Source organism: Condylura cristata, unplaced genomic scaffold (assembly GCF_000260355.1).
Source record: "Condylura cristata isolate star-nosed mole 26May11 unplaced genomic scaffold, ConCri1.0 scaffold00008, whole genome shotgun sequence".
Classification (NCBI taxonomy): Eukaryota; Metazoa; Chordata; class Mammalia; order Eulipotyphla; family Talpidae; genus Condylura; species Condylura cristata.
The window spans coordinates 62682322-62703686 of NW_004567109.1; the positions used below are offsets into that span (position 1 = coordinate 62682322).

At 46.6% G+C, this 21365-nt stretch overlaps 1 protein-coding gene across 2 annotated transcripts in view; it reads left to right on the plus strand.

Moving 5' to 3' along the window:
• The window catches only part of ZNF346 (zinc finger protein 346), a 32311-nt gene extending 26730 nt beyond the window's left edge, over window positions 1–5581 (plus strand). For both annotated transcript variants that reach the window (XM_012722720.1, XM_004679255.2), the window contains exon 7: window positions 2001–5581. In XM_012722720.1, coding sequence (XP_012578174.1) covers window positions 2001–2088 — 88 coding nt within the window. In that variant the 3' untranslated portion in view covers window positions 2089–5581. The remainder of the gene's footprint in view (window positions 1–2000) is intronic.
• Window positions 5582–21365: the final 15784 nt, after the last annotated feature.

Consider the following 21365-nt stretch of genomic DNA (forward strand, 5'->3'; position numbering starts at 1 on the left):
GATTCATTATGAAGGGGAGACTATTCATTCTGTACCACCCAAATTGTTAGAGCCTTGTAAGCAGAGTAAATGATTTGGTATAGTCAAAAGGAATGCTGAGGCCTCCCTGATGGCCTAGGGATTAATCTCAGTGCTACTACCATGACAACCCACTACAACGGCCTGATTCGATCCCTGCCAGGGAGCTAACCCATATATGACACAGCGGACCTCTCCTGCTTTACTCACTGCTCCCCTCAACAGTATATTTCAGTAGATCTATGTGGTCAGCTCCCCATTCTGTCTTTGGTGAATCCTCCCACCCCCATACCTCTGGCCTATACCCCATTTGTTCTATGAGAAATAAAATAAATTAAAATTTTATAATAAAGGAAAAATTATTTTTTTTTAAATAATAGTTTATTTTTACATCATCTGGTGCCTTTTTTTTATCTCAGTTGAAATCCCCATGGGCTTCCCACCACAGGTTCACCCATGTACCATCACCACAGCCCCATGTACTTCCCCCACCCCCATTTTTTATCCCACTCCTCCCTCCACCCCCATAAAATGTCTCTGGGATATAGTTATTCTTTATTATTAATATTTTCTCCTCTGGTCCTTTATACCCCTACTGTAAGTAAAACCATCTGGTATTTTTCCTTTTCTTTCTGGCTTATTTCATTAAGCATGATCCCTTCCAGCTCCATCCATGTTGCTGCAAAAGGCATGTGATTTTTTTGATTTCTGAGTAATATTCCATTGTGTATATGTACCATATCTTTTTAATCCAGTCATCTACTTTTGGGCATTTGGATTGATTCCATGTCTTTCCAATTGTAAATAAAGCAGCAATAAATATGGGGGTGCAGGTGTCTTTTTCAATCAGTGTTTTTGTGTCCTTTGGGTAGATACCTAGGAGTGGGATTACTGGGTCATATGGAAGCTCCATGTTTAGCAGTTTGAGAAACCTCCAGTTTTCCATAGTGGTTGTACTAGTTTGCATTTCCACCAGCAGTGCAGGAGAGTTCTTTTTCTCCATATCCTTGTCAGCATTTGTTGATGCTAGTTATTTTAAGATGTGCTATTCTCACTGGTATGAGGTGATATCTTATTGTTGTTTTAATTTGCATCTCCTTTATTACAAGTAATGTTGAACATTTTTTCATATGCTTGTTGGCCATCTGCATTTCCTCTTTGGAGAAGTGTCTTTTTAGCTCTACTGTCCATTCTTTGATGGGATTGTTTATTTCTGTTGGGTTTCATCAGTTCTTTGTATATCTTTGTGATCAATCCTAATAAAGGAATAATTTTTTTTTTAAAGAGGCATGAACAGTACTCCACAGTCTACCACACTTAAAAGTTTACTTTGTAGATGACTGGATTAAAAAGATGTGATACATACACACAGTGGAATATTATTCAGCGATCAAAAAAGATCAACACATGTCTTTTGCAGCAACATGGATGGAGCTGGAAGGGATTGTGCTCAGTGAAATAAGCCAGAAAGAAAAGGAAAAATACCAGATGTTTTTACTCACAGCAGGGGTATAAAGGACCAGGGGAGAAAATAATAATAATAGTAATGAATAACAATATACCAGAGACATTTTATGGGGGGCGGGGGAGTGCACTGGATTATGGTGATGGGAAGCCCATGGGCATTACATCTGAGATGGAAAAAGGCACAAAATGATGTAAAAATAAACTTTTTTTTTTTTTAAGTTTACTTTGGGCACATTACTCACACTTTCTGAATTTTAGTTTCCTCATTTATATTGTGGGGGTCTAGTCCCCAACTTACAGAAGGGTTAGATAGGATGCTGGAAGCAAAACATCCAGTATTGTTCCTCAGACTCAGTAAAGAGCTACCCTGCTTGGGGTGATTCTCAGTAAAGAGCTACCCTTCTTGTCATGCCAAGACCCAGGAAGGACTATACTATCACTAGAATGAACTACCTGGACAATCATCATAACCGCCACAAACTGATTCTGTGTCTTTGTTCCTTCTGAAATTACAGGTCACCAAAAACAATGGCATCACCCCTGGGCCAGATTCCAACACAAAGGCAAACCATTCAGAAAGACTCAACCACCTTGGAAAACTAGAGGTGTTTCTGCCGGCACCCCAGGTTGAGCCAGCCATGAGCCAGAGTCCACTGACTGTGGTCAGCCTTTGGCTCCCTCTTCCTTTCCCACCTGGAGATACATAGGCCTGAGGCAAGAGTGGACCACAGGAAGCCTCTGATTGGTCCAGGCAAACAAATCCCTGTTCTTCCCTTGGGAATGGATCCTGTAGGTCAAGGACAGAGGAACAAAGGTCTTGAGAGGACTTTGGGCCTCAAAGGGTGGTAATTTACAGGATGAGCTTTACCATTCTTCAGCCTCCTTGGGTCAAAGGCCAAAGACCGTGAGGCTCCCAAGTTGCCTTTCCTCTGCAGGTCAGTTTTGAACCATTGGCCACAGCTAAGGAACTGAGCTCTCCCTGGACTCCATACACCTCCAGTGAAACCTTGTCCTGTGCAGGAAAGAGTAGATCGAAGTGACTCCATGTGGAAGTTTGAAACTAATATGACACTCCCTGTCCCCTAAAAAGTACAGGTGTCTCTGCACCTGGGACTGGATGCTGGCCCAGTACCCAAATTTCTGCCACTCTGACAGTCCTGGTAATGTCACTGTCCCTTCTGCCCCTTCTCCACTGATATTGAGTGGTGCTAAGCATCTGCAGCAGGTGGGGACAAGCTTGAGCAGGAGGTGACTTTAGTTACCAGTGGGATTATACAAAGCTCCCATGGGGCTTTTTTCCCCCAATTCCATCAGAGGTGCTCTGACCCAGGGTCATGTGGGAAGTCCCCATGTGGAAGTCTCCTTGATGGATCTGTGTCCTTAAAAGCCAGGAGTACCGAGAACAGCCCTACTGTCCTCTCCTTCCCCCTGTGTAGGGATTTGTTTGCCGCCTGCCCAGGTTGCTCTGGTGCTAGCCTTCTCACATCCCTTCACTTCTGGTACCAGGAGCTTCCTGGGTACTAGGGAGCAGGTTGGGACCTTCAGAGAAAGAAGTGGAAAACTGTTGCAGTTTTCTACAGTGAGGGAACAGATGTTCCCCAGGTCTCAGCCCAAATTGCTTCAGCTCTGCTGTTTCACTGCCTGGATTTCACTGGGAGTGGATTTTTCCTTGTCGCTTTTAAAAAGAAATTGCAGGGAGTGTCACCATTAGAGGTCCTTCTTTGGTCCCAAGCCCCAAGCTGCTCTCATTACCTCCTCCCCCAATTCTCTGTCCCTTTGCCTGTGAAATGCCTTTAAGTATCGTGTGTGGGTGCATATGTGTGTGCTTATGCTTTGTCTCTTGGTCACTGAAGCAGCTAAATAAAGAATTTCTTTCATGAGCCACACTGCACTGAACAGACCTGGGAATTGGTGTCATCTTGTCTTGACCCCTCTCCTTACCATGTTTAAATTCCTAGGACTCTAGATTCCCATCATAAATGTTGGACATAAGACATATCCAATTGTTGGCAATCCTGCAGAAGTCTTCCCAGGTGCCCAAACACCATCATCTGTTCATGTACCTCCCCTTGCCAAGTAGGGCCTCCCAGCTTTAAGTCTAAGCTGGGAATCTGTTTTGTTTGGTCTGATTATTCTGGCTGCTATGTTGAGAAGACAGGGAGGCTCTCTCCGCGCTAACCCTTTCAGAGCAGAATCTGTGTCTAGTTTGTGTCTACTTCCCTGATGTCCAGAATGTCGTGAAGTATTTTTTGGATGAATTAATGTGTGAGAGCTTTTTCCTATAAAACACTCATGTCTGGTGATCTTGGAAGAACCTTTTTGTGACCTAAAAATGAGCTGGGAAAGGAATGAGTATGTTGACTTAGGAGTCTTTGTCAAACCTTTCATTTAGATAGCCAGATCTTTGGGTGCCCAGGCAGCCGCAGCCCCCAGTTTTCAATTAACAAACTTTTCTTGGGCATCTGATCTTGGCCACCTGGGAAAAGCCCTATACAGGCCCCAGGTTGAATTCTTGGCTCTCAACTTCCAAAGCCTGACTATCTCAGCAGTTTCCCAGAGTCCTTTGTCCTTCCAGGAGGTCAGAGTCAATTGCATCTACCAGGCCAAGAGTGAAAGAGGATAGAAGTGGGGGCGGGGGCTGCAATACCATGACTCCTTAGCTGCAAAACCTCTTAGTTTGGGAATCTGGCTTCCTTGTGGTGTAAGGATACGTGAACGAATACTTTCCCTTGGGGAGCTCACACGTTAAAGAATATTGGGGCAGTGGTCGGGGGGGTTATACGTCATATATGGTAGTGCCCACAATGTAAACAGTAACTCACCCAAGGGTGTGAAAAAGCCAGAGAACTGGGTAAAGTAACATTTGTTCTGCATAACAGCCTTTAAAGTTAGGTAGTAATAATCCATTTTATAGGGAAGGAACAAGTGTCAGAGGTATAGGGATTTGCCCAAGGTCTTAACAGTAAGTGGCAAAATGGAGCGTAGAATCCAGTCTGTAGTACTGCTAATCTAGAACCTTTTCTAAACAAGGACCAGAGTCCTTCCCACATGACACAAATCAAGCCAGTCCAAGCAGGGGCAGCAGCAGCCTCCACAGTATAGATTACATAGGCTCAATGTTTATATCCCCAGCCCCCATACTTTTCATTTTCTCTAAGTTACCAGTAATATCTAATAAACCTAAATAAGAGTGGTTAGCTATAAAGAGAATTTATTGATTTGTCATGAAAAATCCAGGTACCTGCTCTTGGCAACCTGGGAAAAGCTGGTTCAGGTTATGTCAGTGTCCAGGGCTAATTTCATCCCTACGCTTCTCTCCCCAATGAGGTCTTTTTCTCCAACTCTCCCGAAAGTAGCACAATGGCAACTGGCTGCTCCAGGCTTAAATCCTGCTAGATTAGAACCTCAGTGGAAAGAACATCTTTCTCGACTAGTTTCAACAACAACAAAAAAATCTGATATTAACTCACTGGCCTGATCCCATCCTCAACCAACCCCTGTGGCTAGGGAAAACTATGTTCTAGTTAGGGAAGAATGTGCTTCACCTAAAACACACTGAATGGGAGTGATGCATCCCCAACATAAATAGGGCTCCTACCAGACTCAGGTAGAAGAATGGATATGGGTGGGCAAAAAAAGTTTTTGTCAGCCATATCCATAAATTGTCTTTACTTAACCTTTTCTCTTGTTTTTCCTAACACTTTGAGATAGAGTGTACATTTTGTAGTGTGCACCAAAGTTCAGTGCATAGTTTGATAAATCCTCATTCATCTGGGAAGTCACCCTCCAGATCAAGATTCAGAACACTGTTAACTCACCAGAATGTTGCATTGTTCCTTTAGTATGAATCCCCCAAAAGTAAACACTATTTTGACTTCTGTCACCATATATTTGTTTTGCTAGCTCTTGAATTTTATAATAATGGAATCACACATCTCTTGCTCAATTTTATGTCTGTGAGCTTCATTCATGTTAATGTACTAGAAGTTCATGTTGTTCAGTGTTGTGTAGTAGTTCATTACATGAATGTATCACAATTTAGCCATTTTACTGTTAGCTAATTATAATTGGGTTGTCTCTGTTTTGTACGTTATAAATAAAGCTATTGTGAAAATGTGTTTATCATTTTGTGCATGTGCATGCATGTACTCTGGAGTGTAATTGCTGCATCACAGAGTAGGTGTGTGTTTTGTTTGGCTAGATATAGCCAAATGGTTTTCCAAAATAGTTTCTACAACTTACATTCCCATCTGAAATGTATGCGAGTTCCAGTTACTCTACATTCTTGTCAGCACTTGGTATTGTCACTCTACCTACTTTTGGCTATTCTAATCCGATCCAGGAATTTGAGCTCAACTTTAACATCAGAGCCCCTCTTATTGTGAGCACCCTAAGACCAGATTTGAATTTCTTTAACTAGGTATGATTGCCCGGGATCTGCAGTATAGAACACAGGTAAACATCAGGAAAGCTCCTGTCCATGGTTCCAGTAGCAAAGGAAGGTCTCACAGAGTTAGAGGCAGTCCAGTGTGATGACAAAGAATTCAGGCCCTGGAATCAGGCAACCAAGGTTCAGATCCCAGCTATCACTCTGGGGGTATGTGCTCTTAATTGGTCTTGACCTGTACCTTGGGGTAAAACATCAGTGTCTGACATACTGTAAGTACTACATAAGAGGTAACAGCTGTTTTCTGTTATTGAACTGAAGTGCCTGGTCTTCCTGGACAGGTGAGTCCACAAGCAGATGCTCCTGGTATAGCCCCCTCCCTGTATTTAAACTCATGATTTATGAAATGCTAGAAACCTGTTGTAATCTGAAGAGGTGGGGGAGGTGTGGGGCGAGCAACAGGCTGGGCAAAACTAATCCCTGGGTTCTATTTCTGTTGTTGAGGAAACCTCAAGTTATCCCAGATACTTGAGGCTCTACAACCAGTAACACCCAAGAAGACTATAAAGGAACTATTATTATATAAAGCTCTTAGCCCAGAACTGGGAATAAAGCAAGTGTTTGGCTACTACAGTCTCTCAGCACAGAACAATTGCATATGCACCCATACAGTAGCCATAAGGCATATTCTGGGCGACACCGGCCTGCCCTTTGGAGGCCCTGGCCATTCTGAGCTCTACCTCCAGCTTGATGAGACCTTAAGCAAAGCTTGGGAGATTCAGTTCCCAGAAGCGTCCTGAAGAGAGTGATGAGAGCCCTTCCAGAGCAGATAAAGTAGAAATCCCTTCCTTCACAGCACTTTTGCCAAGTGTACTCTTCCCACCCTTAACTAGACCTGATGGGACAGGGCAGGAGTGGGAGGGTCACTAGTGTCAAATACCTCCCTCTGGTCATCTGTCTGCCTAACACCCTACCCTCTCCTGTACCAAGCCCACATTACAAAGAGGACAGACATATCCCTGTTAAGACACTCCGGTTCAATTACTACAAATTCAGCTCACCGGTCTAGGATTTTCAGAACCAAGGGCTCTGGAAATGGGTCAACTTTACAGTGCAATGACCTTGTTGGCCACTAGGTGGAGAATGCGTCCCTTTTGCTGGGCAAAATAGACCTTACTGTTGGAGAAAATGCTGAAAAGAAAGGAATAAATGTCCTTTCCTGGAGCCCCTGTGATAATTCATTTAGGCCTCAAGACAACTTGAAAAGGACCCATTCAGAGGAAAAACTCAGAGGCATAATCTTCCAGAGCTTACACAATCAAGGAAGCACCATCAAGGGATTGAAACCAGTTTTTGTTAACATACCTCTGAGTCTCCTTCCAGAGGTTCCTTACCCTTCCCTCAAGAAAGGTCATAGGCTTGGAGCAGACTTGATGTTTGGCCTGTGCATCAGCCGTTCATTTACTCTTCTCTCTCTGGAAACAACTCTGCATCGTTCTGAGAAATGGCTCCTGTCCCCAGTGCTAAGGGTGAGCCTGTGCCCCAGGTCTGGGGGAGCCAGCACCCTCTTCGCCAACAAATGTGGACAGTACACCTGAGAATTAAGCCAACACAAAGGAAAACAGCTGAATGGTGAGAAGAGACTGGCTTCTGATGAACATCTACATCAACCTCCTCTATTAGATTAGAAACTCTTTGAGGGCAGGAACTGGGTTTTATTTGTCATTTTGCATCCATGGTACTCAGCATAGGACTGTGATTGTTCTGATAATTGCTTGGGTTTAAGTAAATTAATGGACACATGAATAAATGTGGACGTAGGCAGGTGGGATCATTACTGGGATTTCATAGAAAAAGATTTCCTGAAGATGAGCCTCTCATGGTGATAAATACAGGAAAAGAGTTAATGAAAGCATCTAGAAGAGATGACTTGTGGGGCATAGTAGAAGGCCTCTCAGGAATCTTTATCTCCTTGTGTCTGTGCACCTTTGCAGAGTGACTTGTCACTCTAACCATCAAGATGGGGAGTTCATTACCCAGCCCCTTACATCTGGACTGGCATCAACACTTGCTTTGATGAGAGAATGCAGTTGTGTTGTTGATTTTTGGGTCCTCTGACAAAGAATTGAGCAGTCTCCTGTCTAGTGCAAAGCACCTTTATTAAGAAAAAATGTCTTCAGAGTACCAGGTGGTACTTTTAAAAGGCTGCAGCTGGGTGGGAATGCAAACTAATACAACCACTGTGGAAAACTGTTTGGAGGTTCCTCAAACTGCTAAACATGGAGCTTCCCTACGACCCAGCAATCCCACTCCTAGGTATCTACCCAAAAGACACAAAAACACTGATTCAAAAAGATACCTGCACCCCCATGTTAATTGCTGCTTTGTTTACAATTGGAAAAACATGGAAGCAGCCCAAATGCCCAAAAGTAGATGACTGGATTAAAAAGATGTGGTACATATGTACAATGGAATATTACTCAGCAACCAAAAAAGAAAAACACATGTCTTTCGCAGCAACTTGGATGGAGCTGGAAAAGATCATGCTTAGTGAGATAAGCCAGAAAGAGAAAGAAAAATACCGGATGGTTTCACTCATAGCAGGAGTATAATGGACCAGGCAAGAAAATAACAAGAATAATGTGGGGGTGGAGTGGGGAATTGGACCAAAAATGGGGGGGTGGGAAGGGAAGTGCATGGGATTATGGTGATGGCACACGGGTGACTTGGTGATGAGAAACACGCGGGGATTACAATTGAGATGGGGGGGGGAAATGTACAAAATGATGTAAAAATAAACGTTATAAAAAAAAAAAGGCTGCAGCTGCATTTTGCCAGAGCAAGGGGCATCCTTCGATACTGTTCTTAGACAGGATCTATTCCTTTGTGGAATTTTTTCACTTTGTGGAATTTATCACTTTGGGGTGGAGTTAGGTTGGTTGTTTTGTAAGACTAATAATTCTTTGTGCCTCCATCTCTGCTGTTTGACCTTGTGAAATTTTCCATCCTAAATTTATTTTAGGGATTTATTTGTTTATGCATATAAGAACTGGAGTACAGGCCAGAGGCTCAGGCGGTGAGAGATTCAACAGAGACAGAGTAGGTAACTTTACTGAAATACACTGTGAAGGGGAGCAGCAGGCAGGTCAGGAGAAGTCTGCTGTGCCATGGCCAGAGATCAAATTCATGCTGCAGTGGCTGCAGATAGCTTCATAGTGCTGTACTTTAACCCCTTGTACCACCAGGAAGGCACCATCCTAAATTTTCTCTTTTTTTGAAAAAATTTACTTATTTATGTATATGAGAATTGGGGTATAAGCCAGAGGTGTGGGGGGGCGGGGTAAGAGGATTTACCAGAGACAGAGTGGGGAGCAGAAGAGGCAGATCTACTGAAATACACTACTGAGGTGAGCTGTGAGTGAGACAGAAGCAATCTGCCAAGACATGTGGGTCAGCTCCCTGGCTGGGGATTGAACTCGTGCTGAAGTGACTGTGGAGAGTTGTAGAGTGCTGTGTTTAACCCATTGCACCACCAAGGAGGGCCCCGTCCTAAATTTTCTAAGTTTCCATCAATGTGACATTATACAAATCCCAAAGCTAGTACTTGGGGCTTGTATCTTCCACTCTTTTTAATATATATATGTATGTATGTATGTATGTATGTGTATATGTCATTCTTCATTTTGTGCATTTTTTCCATCTCAGTTGTAATCCCCATGGACTCCCCACCACCAGGTCACCCATGTGCCATCATTATAGTCCCATGCACTATTCCCGCCCAGTTTTGAACCTGTTCTCCTCTCCACCCCTGTAGAATGCCTCTGGTTCACAGTTGTTCATTGTTTTTCATTTTTACTTTATTACAATTTGCTTTTTTTTTTTTTCTGATCCCTTATACTCCTGAGTGAAACCATCTAGCATTTTTCTTTTTCTTTCTGGCTTATTTCACTTAGCATGATCCCTTCCAGCTCCACCCATGTTGCCACAAAAGGCATGTGTTTAATTTTTTGATTGCTGAGTAATATTCCATTATGTATATGTACAACATCTTTTTAATACAGTCATCTACTTTTGGGCATTTGGGTTGATTCCATGTCTTCCCTATTATAAATAGAGCAGCAATAAACGTAGGGGTTCAGGTGTCTTTTGGAATAAGTGTTTTTGTGTCCCTTGGGTAGATACCTAGGAATGGGATTGCTGGGTCATATGGATTATATCTTCCACTCTTGCAACTGAAGGGAAATCTGGGTTAGACCTTATGATCTTATGCAGATGAGAGACCACATGAAGAGAGGCCAGCAGCCAGTTCCACATCTAAGGAGGCCATCTCAAGGCTCCAGCACAAAGGAGCTACTGGTAAAAGTGATGGCCTCAGCAAAGACCAGCAGCACTGCCTCAGTAAGCCCAGCTTTTCCACATAATTATAAGAAAAATAGTCTTAAATCACTAAGTGTGGGATGTTTTGTTATTCAGTAAAGTTTCTTGGAATCACCCAGTATAGTAATCATGTCTAGTTTTGGTGTCCAGGTGTCTATCTTTCTTTTATAATGGTATTTGCCTTGAGGAATCACACCCTCAGCTCCTGTGGGGATGAACTTCACCCTTCTGACTTCTGTTAGTGCAGTTGGGAAGGACTTGCTCAGTGGGAAGATCTTGAGACCAGGGCCATTGGTAACCTAAACACTTCTTGGGGAATCTGCTGGAGAATAGAGCTAGAAGAAAGAAAGAAGAGAGAATGAGTCTGTATCACACTTTGGGTTCCAGATTCTAGCTGTTCCTGAAACCTGAGTCACCCTGGACTTTAAAAATGAATAAGCCAACAAATTCATTATTTTGTTTAAGCCCTTTCAGGGTGGGATTACTGTTAATTCCCACTGAAGGACAGACAATGTTCCCTGAGGGTCCAAAAGTTTGATAGGGGTGGAGCAATTCTTGCGAATGAGCTATTTGGGTAGGGCAGAGGTCCCTAAAGAGTGCTGGAAAGGGAGTATAAATTTTTCTTCGCAGTCTCTACTGTTAGACCCCAGAAAAGACATATTATCTGTCACAGGTATAAAGGACTCATTACATTTGTGATAAAATTACTGTGAAGGAGGGCTCTCCCTGGTGGCGCAACAGGTTAAAGCACAGCACTTTGAAGCTATTCACAGCCACTGCAGCTCAACTTCCATCCCCCACCAGGGAGATGACCCACATGTCGTGTTCCTGACCCACCGGCTGCACCCCTCAGCAGTGTATTTCAGTCAGTCTGCCTGTTCTGCTCCCCACTCTGTCTCTGGTGAATCCTCTTACTCTCTTGCACTGCTGACATGCACCCCAGCTCCTGTATACATTCATTTTAACAATCTTTTTTTTTCTTTTTTAGATTTATTTATTTATGCAAACAGAACTGAGGTACAGGCCAGAGGCTCGGGGCGGTGAGAGGCTTCACCAGAGACAGAGTGGGGAGCAGAACAGGCAGATCGACAAAGTACACTGCTGAGGGGAGCAGTGGGTGGGTCAGGAGAGGTCTGCCACACCATGTGGTCACCTCCGGGGCAGGCGGGAATCGAACTCATGCGGAAGTGGCTTTAGCTTCTCAGTGCAGTGCTTTAACCCGCTGCGCCACCAGGGAGGGCCCAAATCTTTTTTTTTTTAATTATTCCTCTCTTCAAGAAGTTTATTCTTCACCTCCTTGTATCCTCCGTTATCTCCATGTAGGCTGCAATTACTAAGTCACTTCTGATAAATAGAATACAGTAGAAATGATGGAGTGTGACTTCTGGGATGTCATAAAAGACATTGTCAGTGTTAGTCTTTCTGTCCTGGTTTGTTGGCGCTGAAGGATAACAGCTGACATGTCATGAGAACACTCAAGCAACCCTGTGCAGAGCCCCATAGAGAGAGACAGTCTCCTGCCAACAGCCAATTGGTATTTTAAATCACTAAATTTGGGGGTAATCTGTTATGCAGCCAATAGAGAACAATGTACACGCAATAACTTCACCAGCAAATTGGGTTTATTTGGAAATGACAACAAATGGCTGTTTGGCAAAACATGGCACACTTCCTTAGAACAAAAGAAGAAAATGTTCTCTCTCTTTTTTTTAATAGTGAAAACAAATTATATTTAGAATTAGCCAGCTGGATTCAGTTTAGATGATCTTAATTTTGTTGGCAACATCCAAAGCATCCTAGCCAGGAGCCAGGGGAACATATGCTTTCTTCCCTCCATCAGGTCTGGGCAGGGTGTTAAGCTTCAGTCTTACAGGGCTTCTGCACAGCCTGTTTGAGCTGGGGTTTGCTGGCTTTGGCCTTCTCAATGAAAATAAGTCTGTTGTTCTCTGCTATCTTCTTCATGGCTGACTGTGTGGTCAGAGTAAGCTTTAAATCACTGAATTTTGGGATCATCTTTTATGCAACCATAGATAACAAATAGAAGTGTTTTTCCTGGGGTATCCTCCTGAGGTTATGTGGGCTGCCTTCAGGGTTTCCTGTCTTGGGTAACCTCGGAAGGTAGGTGGCTGCAGATGTGTGTATGTCTTTCAACAATGTTCTCTTGGCCTTCAAAGTTTTTCCTTTGGCCTGGACATTTGGAGAGGAGCAGGAAATACCTTCTTTGCTATGGAGGGGCATCTTGGCGAGAAGAGTGTCAAGAAAATTGTTCTCACATAGATTTTCTTTTTTTTTTTTTAAAGATTTCTTTCTTTATTCATACAAAACTGGGGTACAAGCCAGAGGCACAGAGGTCATGAGAGGACTCACCAGAGACAGAGAGGGGAGCAGAACAGGCAGATCAATGAAGTACACTGCTGAGGGGAGCAATGGGCGAGTCAGGAGAGGTCTGGTGCGCCATGTGGGTCACCTCCCTGGCCGGTATAGAACTCGTGCTAAAGTGGCTTTAGCGTGTTAGTGCTGTGCTTTAACCCACTGTGCCACCAGGGAGGACTTATTCTCACATAGATTTTTAAGGGACTGTTGTAAATCAAGAGACAATTGGAGGAAACGGAGCATTGGAAACATAGTAGCTTCTCTTGCACTGTGCAGGAGAGTCTGGCTGGGCCTCTTCCTCTCTCCTGTGGGGCAGCGAAACAGCATCACTACCTGTTGGATTCCGTAGTATGTGCTGATTGGGCATGTGAACTCTCTTCTAGTCTTCCCATCTTACATAAGATTTCTGTTATTAATTTTCACATTTATCTTTATTCTAGAAGCAGTGGGAAGCCATTAAAAAGTTTGTACAAATGGCAATAAGATGATGAATTTTCTGACATGTAAACCAATGAGTAGCATGACCAAGGAGCCTACAGAGATCGTGAAGACATAAAGGAAGGACAAGGGACTTCTGGGGAGGAAATTTATTAGAAAACTTTTACTTATAAAGAGTTTGATTTAAAAAAAAAAAAAAGATCAAATTGGCTTAAGAAAAAATTGTTTTCAAAACACTGGCAAGGGTGTAGAACAATGGTGCTCCCATAACAAATAAATTAAATTTAAAAACAGAAAAAACTCCTCGGCTCACATAAATGAGATGTTCTAAGAAATCATTTTTAGCTTTAGACATGGCTAGATGGAGGCACCCTCCGTCTCTTGGCCTTCTGGCTTCCTGTGCTGGCTTTATAAAATCGCAGGCAGGCTCTCTCAGGCAGCACAGGCTTCCACATTCATTCTTCAGTAAACTCTGGGAATGTTAGTTTTCCATTAGTTTCAATACAAGACCCAGACTGGCTCTCATTGATTCTGCTTGTGTCACACACGCATCCCTGCCCCAGTCACCAACCTACAGAATGGAGTATATATTCTCATGAGCCCAGGCCCAGGGACAAATGCCACCATTGGAGCCAGGGAGAAGTGTTGACTCAACCAAGCCCCTGTGGACTGGGAATTGGAGGGAGTCAAAGGAAATTGAGGGACCTTATTCAGGATAGTCAAGTTCTCATTGTAAAGATGAGAAAACTGACTGTCAGGCATCTCGTGCTTGGGGTGGCCAGTGGGAAGAGAGGCCAGACCAGCAGGACTGAGGAAGGACACTCCCAGCAGACACAAGGGCACTGAGGTGTAAACCAGCCAGGGATCCTGGGGGTGTTGGGGGCGTTGGGGTTGGGGAGGAGCATAGTGCAGCTGTGAACAGAGCAGGGAAAGGGAAAATGGGACAGGAGAGAGCAGCAGAGGTCAGTCTTGAAGGTTCCTGAGTGCCAGGCTAAGCAGGTGGGTGTTAGAGCTAAGGTGTGACTTGGTTAGATGTGTGTTTTAAAGAAGCCATTTGGAAGCTGATGAGAGGACTGGAGATGCAGAGACCACCTAACAGCTACCCCTTCTTTGTTTTTTTTAAGATTATTTATTTATGCAAACAGAACTGGGGTACAAGCCAGAGGTGCAGGAGGGTGAGAGGATTCACCAGAGATAGACTGGGGAGCAGAACAGGTGGATCTACTGAAATACACTGCTGAAGGAAGCAGCAAGCGAGACAGGAGAGGTCAGACTATGTGGGTCAGCTGCAGTGGGTCACAGTGCTGCAGTGACTGTGGATAGTCTCATAGCGTTATGCTCTAACCAGTCGCACCACCAGTGAGGGCCCAGCCCACCCTTTCTTTTTAATAGACTTTGGTTTTGTTAGGATAAGCAGTGTCCAGCCAATGACTATGCCTCCCCATTGCAGTTAGGTGTGGCCATGCGTGACAGTCTGTCCAAAGAGGTAAAATTAGAAGTTGCTGGGTACAAACCCTATTCTCTGTAATGTTTTCCTTCCCTCTGCCTGCCTAAGCACAAATGTGCTCAGGAAGGAAAATAGAGAATTAAAGAAACCTTCACTCTGATTTCAGACCTACCTTCACCACATTCAGTCTTAGGGCTAAGGGAAGGATAGATAAAACAACAGTTTTGTTTTAATTTCTTATAACTTAGGGTTTTTTGTTACTTGTGCCCAAACAAATCCTCTGTGGAACCATGTTGGTATCAAGACATGTAGAGAAAAGAAGGCTGAGAGTCCTCTAGGTCTGACTCTAGAGACCACCATTCTCTTCCTGCCCGGCCTCTGCCACTACGAAGATGTGGCGGTCCCCACCCCCTCCAAACAAATGTGCATGCCAAGACCTGGCAGATGTAGGTTTATAGGCCCAAGTTTAGAAAGAGTGGACTCTGGGAAACCCTAAAAGCCCCCAGACATGGTCGGTCCTGACGAGCCAGGACTTAGGCCCACAGTATGTGGGACAGTACTTGGGGGGACCCAGGAGCTACTGAGACTCTGGAAAGCACCAGGACTAGCCAGAGAGCAGCTCCGTGTCTCCTAGCCCACTCCCTCTATCTAGCTTGACTGGAGGGTCCGCGGGCCCCAGCCCTGTTTGTCAGTGTGGTACCAGCTCCCGCTTCCACAGGGCTCCAGGGAGCCTGCCAGTCATGGCCGCGTAGCCCAGAGTAGAAACTGGACATGGATGTGCCTGGGGGGTGGCGAGTGGGAAGATCTGAGGGCTAAGGCGGGTAGGTACACCATCATGGTCTCTTCCCGCTGGGCCATAGAAGTGTGTTCGCCATTCTTTGGGGTGGGTCCCACTTAAGCCCATAGTTGATAACAGTAATATTATCCTCTGTACTGAGCATGGAAATGTGCCACAGTTGAGTCCTCACAGAGGAGCTATCACTCCCACTTTACAGAAAAGGAAAGTGAGGTTTAAGATTTTCAGGGCTCACGGTTTTCGGATTCAAACCTACATATACCTCACTCTGTCACCCAACCTTTACCCTTTTCAGTTGCCGAGCCAGGACAGACCTCCCTGGGGTCTGTGGGAGAAGCAAGGGGAGAAAGGGGAGGGGCAGGGGCTGTGCCGGGAAAGTCATAATAATGATCAATGCTGGTAGCAAAGGCATGGTCTTGCCCTGCGGACTTTTTCTACATCTTAAAACTTTCTCAAACTATGTGTTGTTCTAAAAGAAAGAAATGAAGGAAGACAAAAAAGCTCAGGGCTCTGTCGGAGGATGGAGCCAGGCTGGGCTGGAGTGGGGCCTGGGCAGGGGCTCAGGGGAACCCTTCTGCACAAGAGCCCTGTGTTCCCTGAGCCCGGCTGCTATCCAAGAGCAACAAGGTCGGCACCAGGCGGCTGCCTCCTTCCCCCACCTCAGTTCCGGGCAGGTGGGAGGCGGCCAGGCCTCAGGCATCCCTCCTGGAGCCCAGAGAATGCAACCCCCTGCCTGGGACCTGGTACCCCATCAGCCCACACACACTCACCATCAGGTGAATCTCCTCTTTCCTGGATAGCAGCTAAGGACTGAAGCAAAACATGGGCAGGTGAAGTGTGTAGCATCAAAACTCCCCCAGTAGAGGGGTCTCCCTGGTGGCACAAGGGCTTAGACCTCAGCGCTACTGATACAGTTACAAATGACTGGTAAGCAATAGCAAGTTCTTCTTTCTCTGTTCCTTGCAATTTCTCTTCCCTGGTTTTACAGGTTTACATCCTTGCCATCCAAGGAAAGGGGACTCACACAGCAGGTGGGAAAAGGCAAGCAGGCACCCACCTTCTCCATCTCCTGCTGAGCCCGCTCCCTTCCCTTTGCAGACCATGGCCCATCTTACCCCCTCTCTTTAGCTTTGTATAAACAGCCTTGTAGCCTGCTAATGAGCAGGGTGGTGCTCTTTTCCACATGAAATCTGCTACCCTCCTCATTTGTCCACAGGTAAAACCACTTTCCTTTTCCTCAAACTGTTTCCTTTTATTGGCTGAGACAGGGATTTGGTAACATTATGGAGCTGTTGGCAGCCATGAGGCGGCAGGAGTTTGATCCCCAGTCAGGAAGGTGACCCACATGGCACAGCAGACCTCTCCTGACGCGCCCACTCCCCTCAGCAGCGTATTTCAGTCATTCTGCCTGTTCTGCTCCCCATTCTGTCACTTGTGAATCCTCTCACCTCCCCACACCTCTGGCCTAAAAATAAAATCTCCCAGGGGAGGGACTTTGTGGAATCACCCTGAGCTCTCCTACTTTGTCCCAAAAGATCAAGTCCAAGTGTCAGTTTTGTTGTTCACTTGCCATGTGACTTCAGCAAATCATTCCATTTGCTTGAGCTTCCATTTCCTCACCTTCAAAACAAAACAGAACAAGATTCCCTTTCATGGAAGGCTCAAATCATATAATGCATGCAGAATGCCAGTTGAGCATGGTGCCTGGTATCTACTGGAAAGTCAGCCAAGGCACAGATTAATTTTTTTTTTCCCTTAAGTTTTATTTATTTATGCATACAAGACCTGAGTATAGGCCAGAGGTGTGGGAGGTGAGAGGATTCACCAGAGACTGAGTGGGGAACAGAACAGGCGGATTGATTGAAGTACACTGCTGAGCGGAACCAGTGGGCAGGTCAGGAGAGGTCTGCTGTGCCTTGTGGGTCACCTCCCAGGCCAGGGGTCAAACTCTTGCAGCAGTGGCTGACAATAGATTCATAGTGCTGTGCTCTAACCTATCATGCCACCAGGAAGAGCCCAAGGCAAGGATTCTTAACTCAGTCATTTCCTCCGATTTCCTAGGGAAAGGGAAGTAGGAGAGTGCTTATTTGATGGGTGGTGAAAGGAGGCAGAGGCAGGTAGAGGAATGATCTTAGGATGGCAGGCTGCTGGCCCCTACTAGGGATGTGTGTATGTTTGAAAGTCTTTGAAAGAGACATTAAATTCAACCTTTAGTGGGACAGGGAGAAAATGAGAAAGATTGCAGACGGTCAGAGTAAAAGGTTGAAATTATCAGAGGGGATTCCCAACAAGGTCTGTGTGACTTGGGGTTGCCAGTCTAAGGGACCAGGCATCCCAGCAGGGAGGCTGAAAATCTTCGCTTTGCCTTTGGCTCAGGTAACCCAGAAAGTGCCCTAGAAGTTGGATGAAAGCTATGTGGTGTCCGGCTCCTGCTGGCAACTCCCTCTGTCTTCCTCCCCTCTTCCCCACGACCACACTCACAACAGAGAGCCAGCCAAGGACCAGAAGTAGGGAGTTGAGTTTGTCAGAGAGTTCTGGAGGCCACTTCAGGGCAGGAGGTCCTCATTAGTTCGACTGCTGGGCATTCTGTGCCAGGAGCCATAATCCTTGCCCAGAAGGCCCAGCAAGGAAGAACACTGGGTGGAGAGGGAGGAATAGGAAACCCGACGTGCTGTTTTTAAAAGATAGTCAATTCTTTTCGGTTTTATCTTTGGGAGGAGACCACTCTTTTGTTTGAAGAGGAAAAGAAAAAACTTCAATTGCTTTAATGGATCTTTTGGTTATGCAAAGGAAAAGCCTCTATCACTGTTGGGAGTAAGGGCGGAAAGCACTAGCTTCTTCCACATAACAATGGGAAAGGACGCTGCTCCCTCCAGGCCGGTTATCCCCGACGGGCTAACCTGGAGGTGAACCTGAGACGCCCGCTGACTCCGGCCCAGGGACTACCAGAGGAGGGGAGTGGAGCTGGAGGGCTGGACTTCAGGTAAGGACTGGGTAGACCAAAGGTCGGCTGACTTTCTAGTCTGACCGCAGTTTGGATGCTCTGGAGAGAAGTGTTTGCAAGCAAATCAAACCTGAGCCCAGCAGGGCACCTATGGTCACCAGGCACTTCCTGCCTTCTATGTACACAGCTGTTTAGTTACAATTCTAGAATATGCAATGAAGAAATAACAGATCCTAAATAATCGAAGCAAGTGCAGTGTTTTAAAGGCTTTACATACTAGCATGTCTCGTTTTTTTGCAGCAATTTCTTGAGGATGGTACTGTTAAGATACCTGTTTCATTAATGAGGAAATTTACTAATGGAGTAACTGACAAGATCATGTTTGTGGTGCTGACACTTTTGAGTCCCGCCAAGTCCTGCCAATCTGCTCAAAATCACTTCACTCCCTGCTTCTTTCTCCAGTTTCAAGAGAGAAGTCGCAAGGTAAGTCCAATGGGCTTATCTTAGTAAGTGAGCTCAGAGCTAAGAATGAGATGAAACTGTTACAGGGCACCCCTGAAGCCCCAAAACCTGCCTGCTCTAATGGGTTCTGCCATCTGCTGCAACAAGACAAAACATATAAAACTTCAATGAAAAGGGACTTTAATACAGTAAATATACAATACGGAACACAAAGAATATAACTTCTAAATCAAACACCTGAAGTTACCCATCCCCTCGTGGGCAAAAGTCAACCCAAAAGGGATTGGCCCAAAGCAAGACCTGAAAGCCCGCTACAAGACTAAAGCACCTTCTGGCCAAGGGTCAGAAATGGCCAGACAAATCTGACAACAAAAGAGCAAAATCAAAATCAATATAAACACTGCCATAGTCACCTCCCTACAGGTGACTCCCCACATCTGCCTTAGCCAGTCCAGGGTCAGGAAATAAGCATGGTTTCTTCATCACATGCTTGCTGCTCCATGTGGCTTCCTTAGGTCTCTGTCTTGTTCTCCATCCTGCTTCCTTCTTCCCTTCTCTCCTTTTTCTCTCCTCAGCTCCACCCTCCTTCTGGGTGGGGCAGGGAACCTGGAACTTCCCTTTTTCCTAGGGACCACCCTGTTACTAGGAGAGGTCTGCTGCACCACATGGGTCATCTCTGGGCTGGGGATCAAACTCTACTAAAGCAGCTGCGGGGAGCTTGCAGTGCTGCGTCCTAACCCGTTGAACCCCCCAGGGTTCTCTTTATAGAGAACTACGGGTTTTTAAGGGGGAGTTGTGGTTGGTCAAGTCTGATTTCTATTTTAAAGATCACTCTGAAAGCTATGCAGAGAACGGATGGGAGGGATGCAGAGGGGTTCTGTCTGATCCCACCACATGGTGGTGGCACACCAGTCAGAGGAACCAAACAAGCCAAGGTCTGCGGGAAGAGTTGGTCAGGACTGCTGGGTCCAGTTCCCTTAGGATTGAAGATTCCCTTGCAGGATTCCCTGCAAGGGGCTAGAAGTTGGAAACCTGGGCTGGGTGGGCCGGGAGGCGGGGTCTGAGGGGAGTCCAGTAGACTTGAGCGGGGCCACAAGATTGGGTGGGTTCGCTGGGCTGGCCTTCGGGTGGGCGGGGCACTGTGCCACCCGCAGCCACGCGGCTGTCAGGGTCGAGCTGGTCCAGAAGGGGTGGGGCCCGAGGGGGCGGGGCGGGAGCTGGGCGGGGAGCGGGGCCGCCCCCGGCCACGCTGCGGTTGCGGATGCATTCCTGGGTCTCGGGCCGAGCCTGTGGTCGTCTGGGGAGGGCGTGTGGTCCCCACTGGGCGCGGGAGTCGGGGCTGGCGGGAGCTGAGAGACTGCCGGAGGAGGACTCAGGTGAGCCCGACACTGCAGGGTGAGGCGGCGGAGGCTCGAGGTGAGCCGGGACCTGTGCGAACCCTTACTGCGCCCCCAGCCGCTAGGGGGCGAGCGGCGGCGGGGCCCGGGCAACTGCCCCTTCCCTACGAAGAGGACCTAGAAGTCCGCTCGGCAGAGGGGGGTGAAGGGGACGGTAAATCAGTAACCCGCAGCGCACACAGGGCCTTTTGTCCCTCTCCGTCCAAAGAGCACCCTGGTCGCGGAGCTGGTTACTCATTGCCCACCCGGGCGGGGGTGGACGGGCTGTCCCTAACAGCTCCCTCTCGGGACCCGCCGATTCGCACCTCCCCCCCCAGCGTGGCTGGATAGGAGTGGAGGAGGAAGAGCGGGCTGGTCACTAGGCTACCGACCGTCTGCGCGCACTGCGCAGATATGAGGAGGCCCAAGCTCCGAGAGGTGCAGCCTTTTGCCCCGGGTTCTTCCGCGCTTGAGTCCGGGAGGCTGGAGGAGAAACCAGCACTGCCTGGCCCTTCGACCCGGCCTGCGGTGTCTGCTGCCAGCGATACGATCCAACTGGGGTCCTAAGCTTCTGAGGTCAGGGCAGCGAGAGGGTGGGAATAAAATCCCCAGGCCTCCCTACCCTACACCCCACCCAAGCTGTGGCTACAGAGCTGCCCACCCTGCAGAAGGGGGGCGGAGGGATGCTGTTAATAGGGGAAGGACCTTGGAAACTGAGGTGAGGGCAGAGGCAGTGGATCCTGAGCTAGATGGAAGAAGAAAATGGAGGGTCCGGAGGCACAGACAACAGAGAAGGCATCCCCAGTTTGGAAAGACAATCTCTGCTTAGTGCTGAAGAGGCTGAAGGGGCCAGATTGTGTGGCCAGAGAGATTGACTGGATAAACAGTGAGAACTGGATCCGGCTGGACACAGGCAGACATTAAGAACTTGTTAGCTGGGGTTGTTGGTATGTGTCACATACTGGGTTTGTAGTTTTTAAAGCTCTGCTGAAGTGTGGAGACCAGAGAAGCCTGGGATTTGTTTGCAGAGGGTCGTGCAAGAGGTGACCAAGGCCTCTCCTGCATTTGGGGAGGGGAGGCAGGTTGGATGGGAGGGACTAGAAGAGGCAGCATGAAGAAAAGGGGAAGGATTGAAAAAGGGATGGCAGAGAGGAGGGGTTTGTGGGCAACCCAGAGAACAGATAGTTTAAAGGAAGACTTTGGCAGGACAAGCTAATTGCCCCTGTGCTGCAGCTGGATGGAGGGCAGTGGCTGAAGAGAGAGGGTTTCCTGGACAAGGT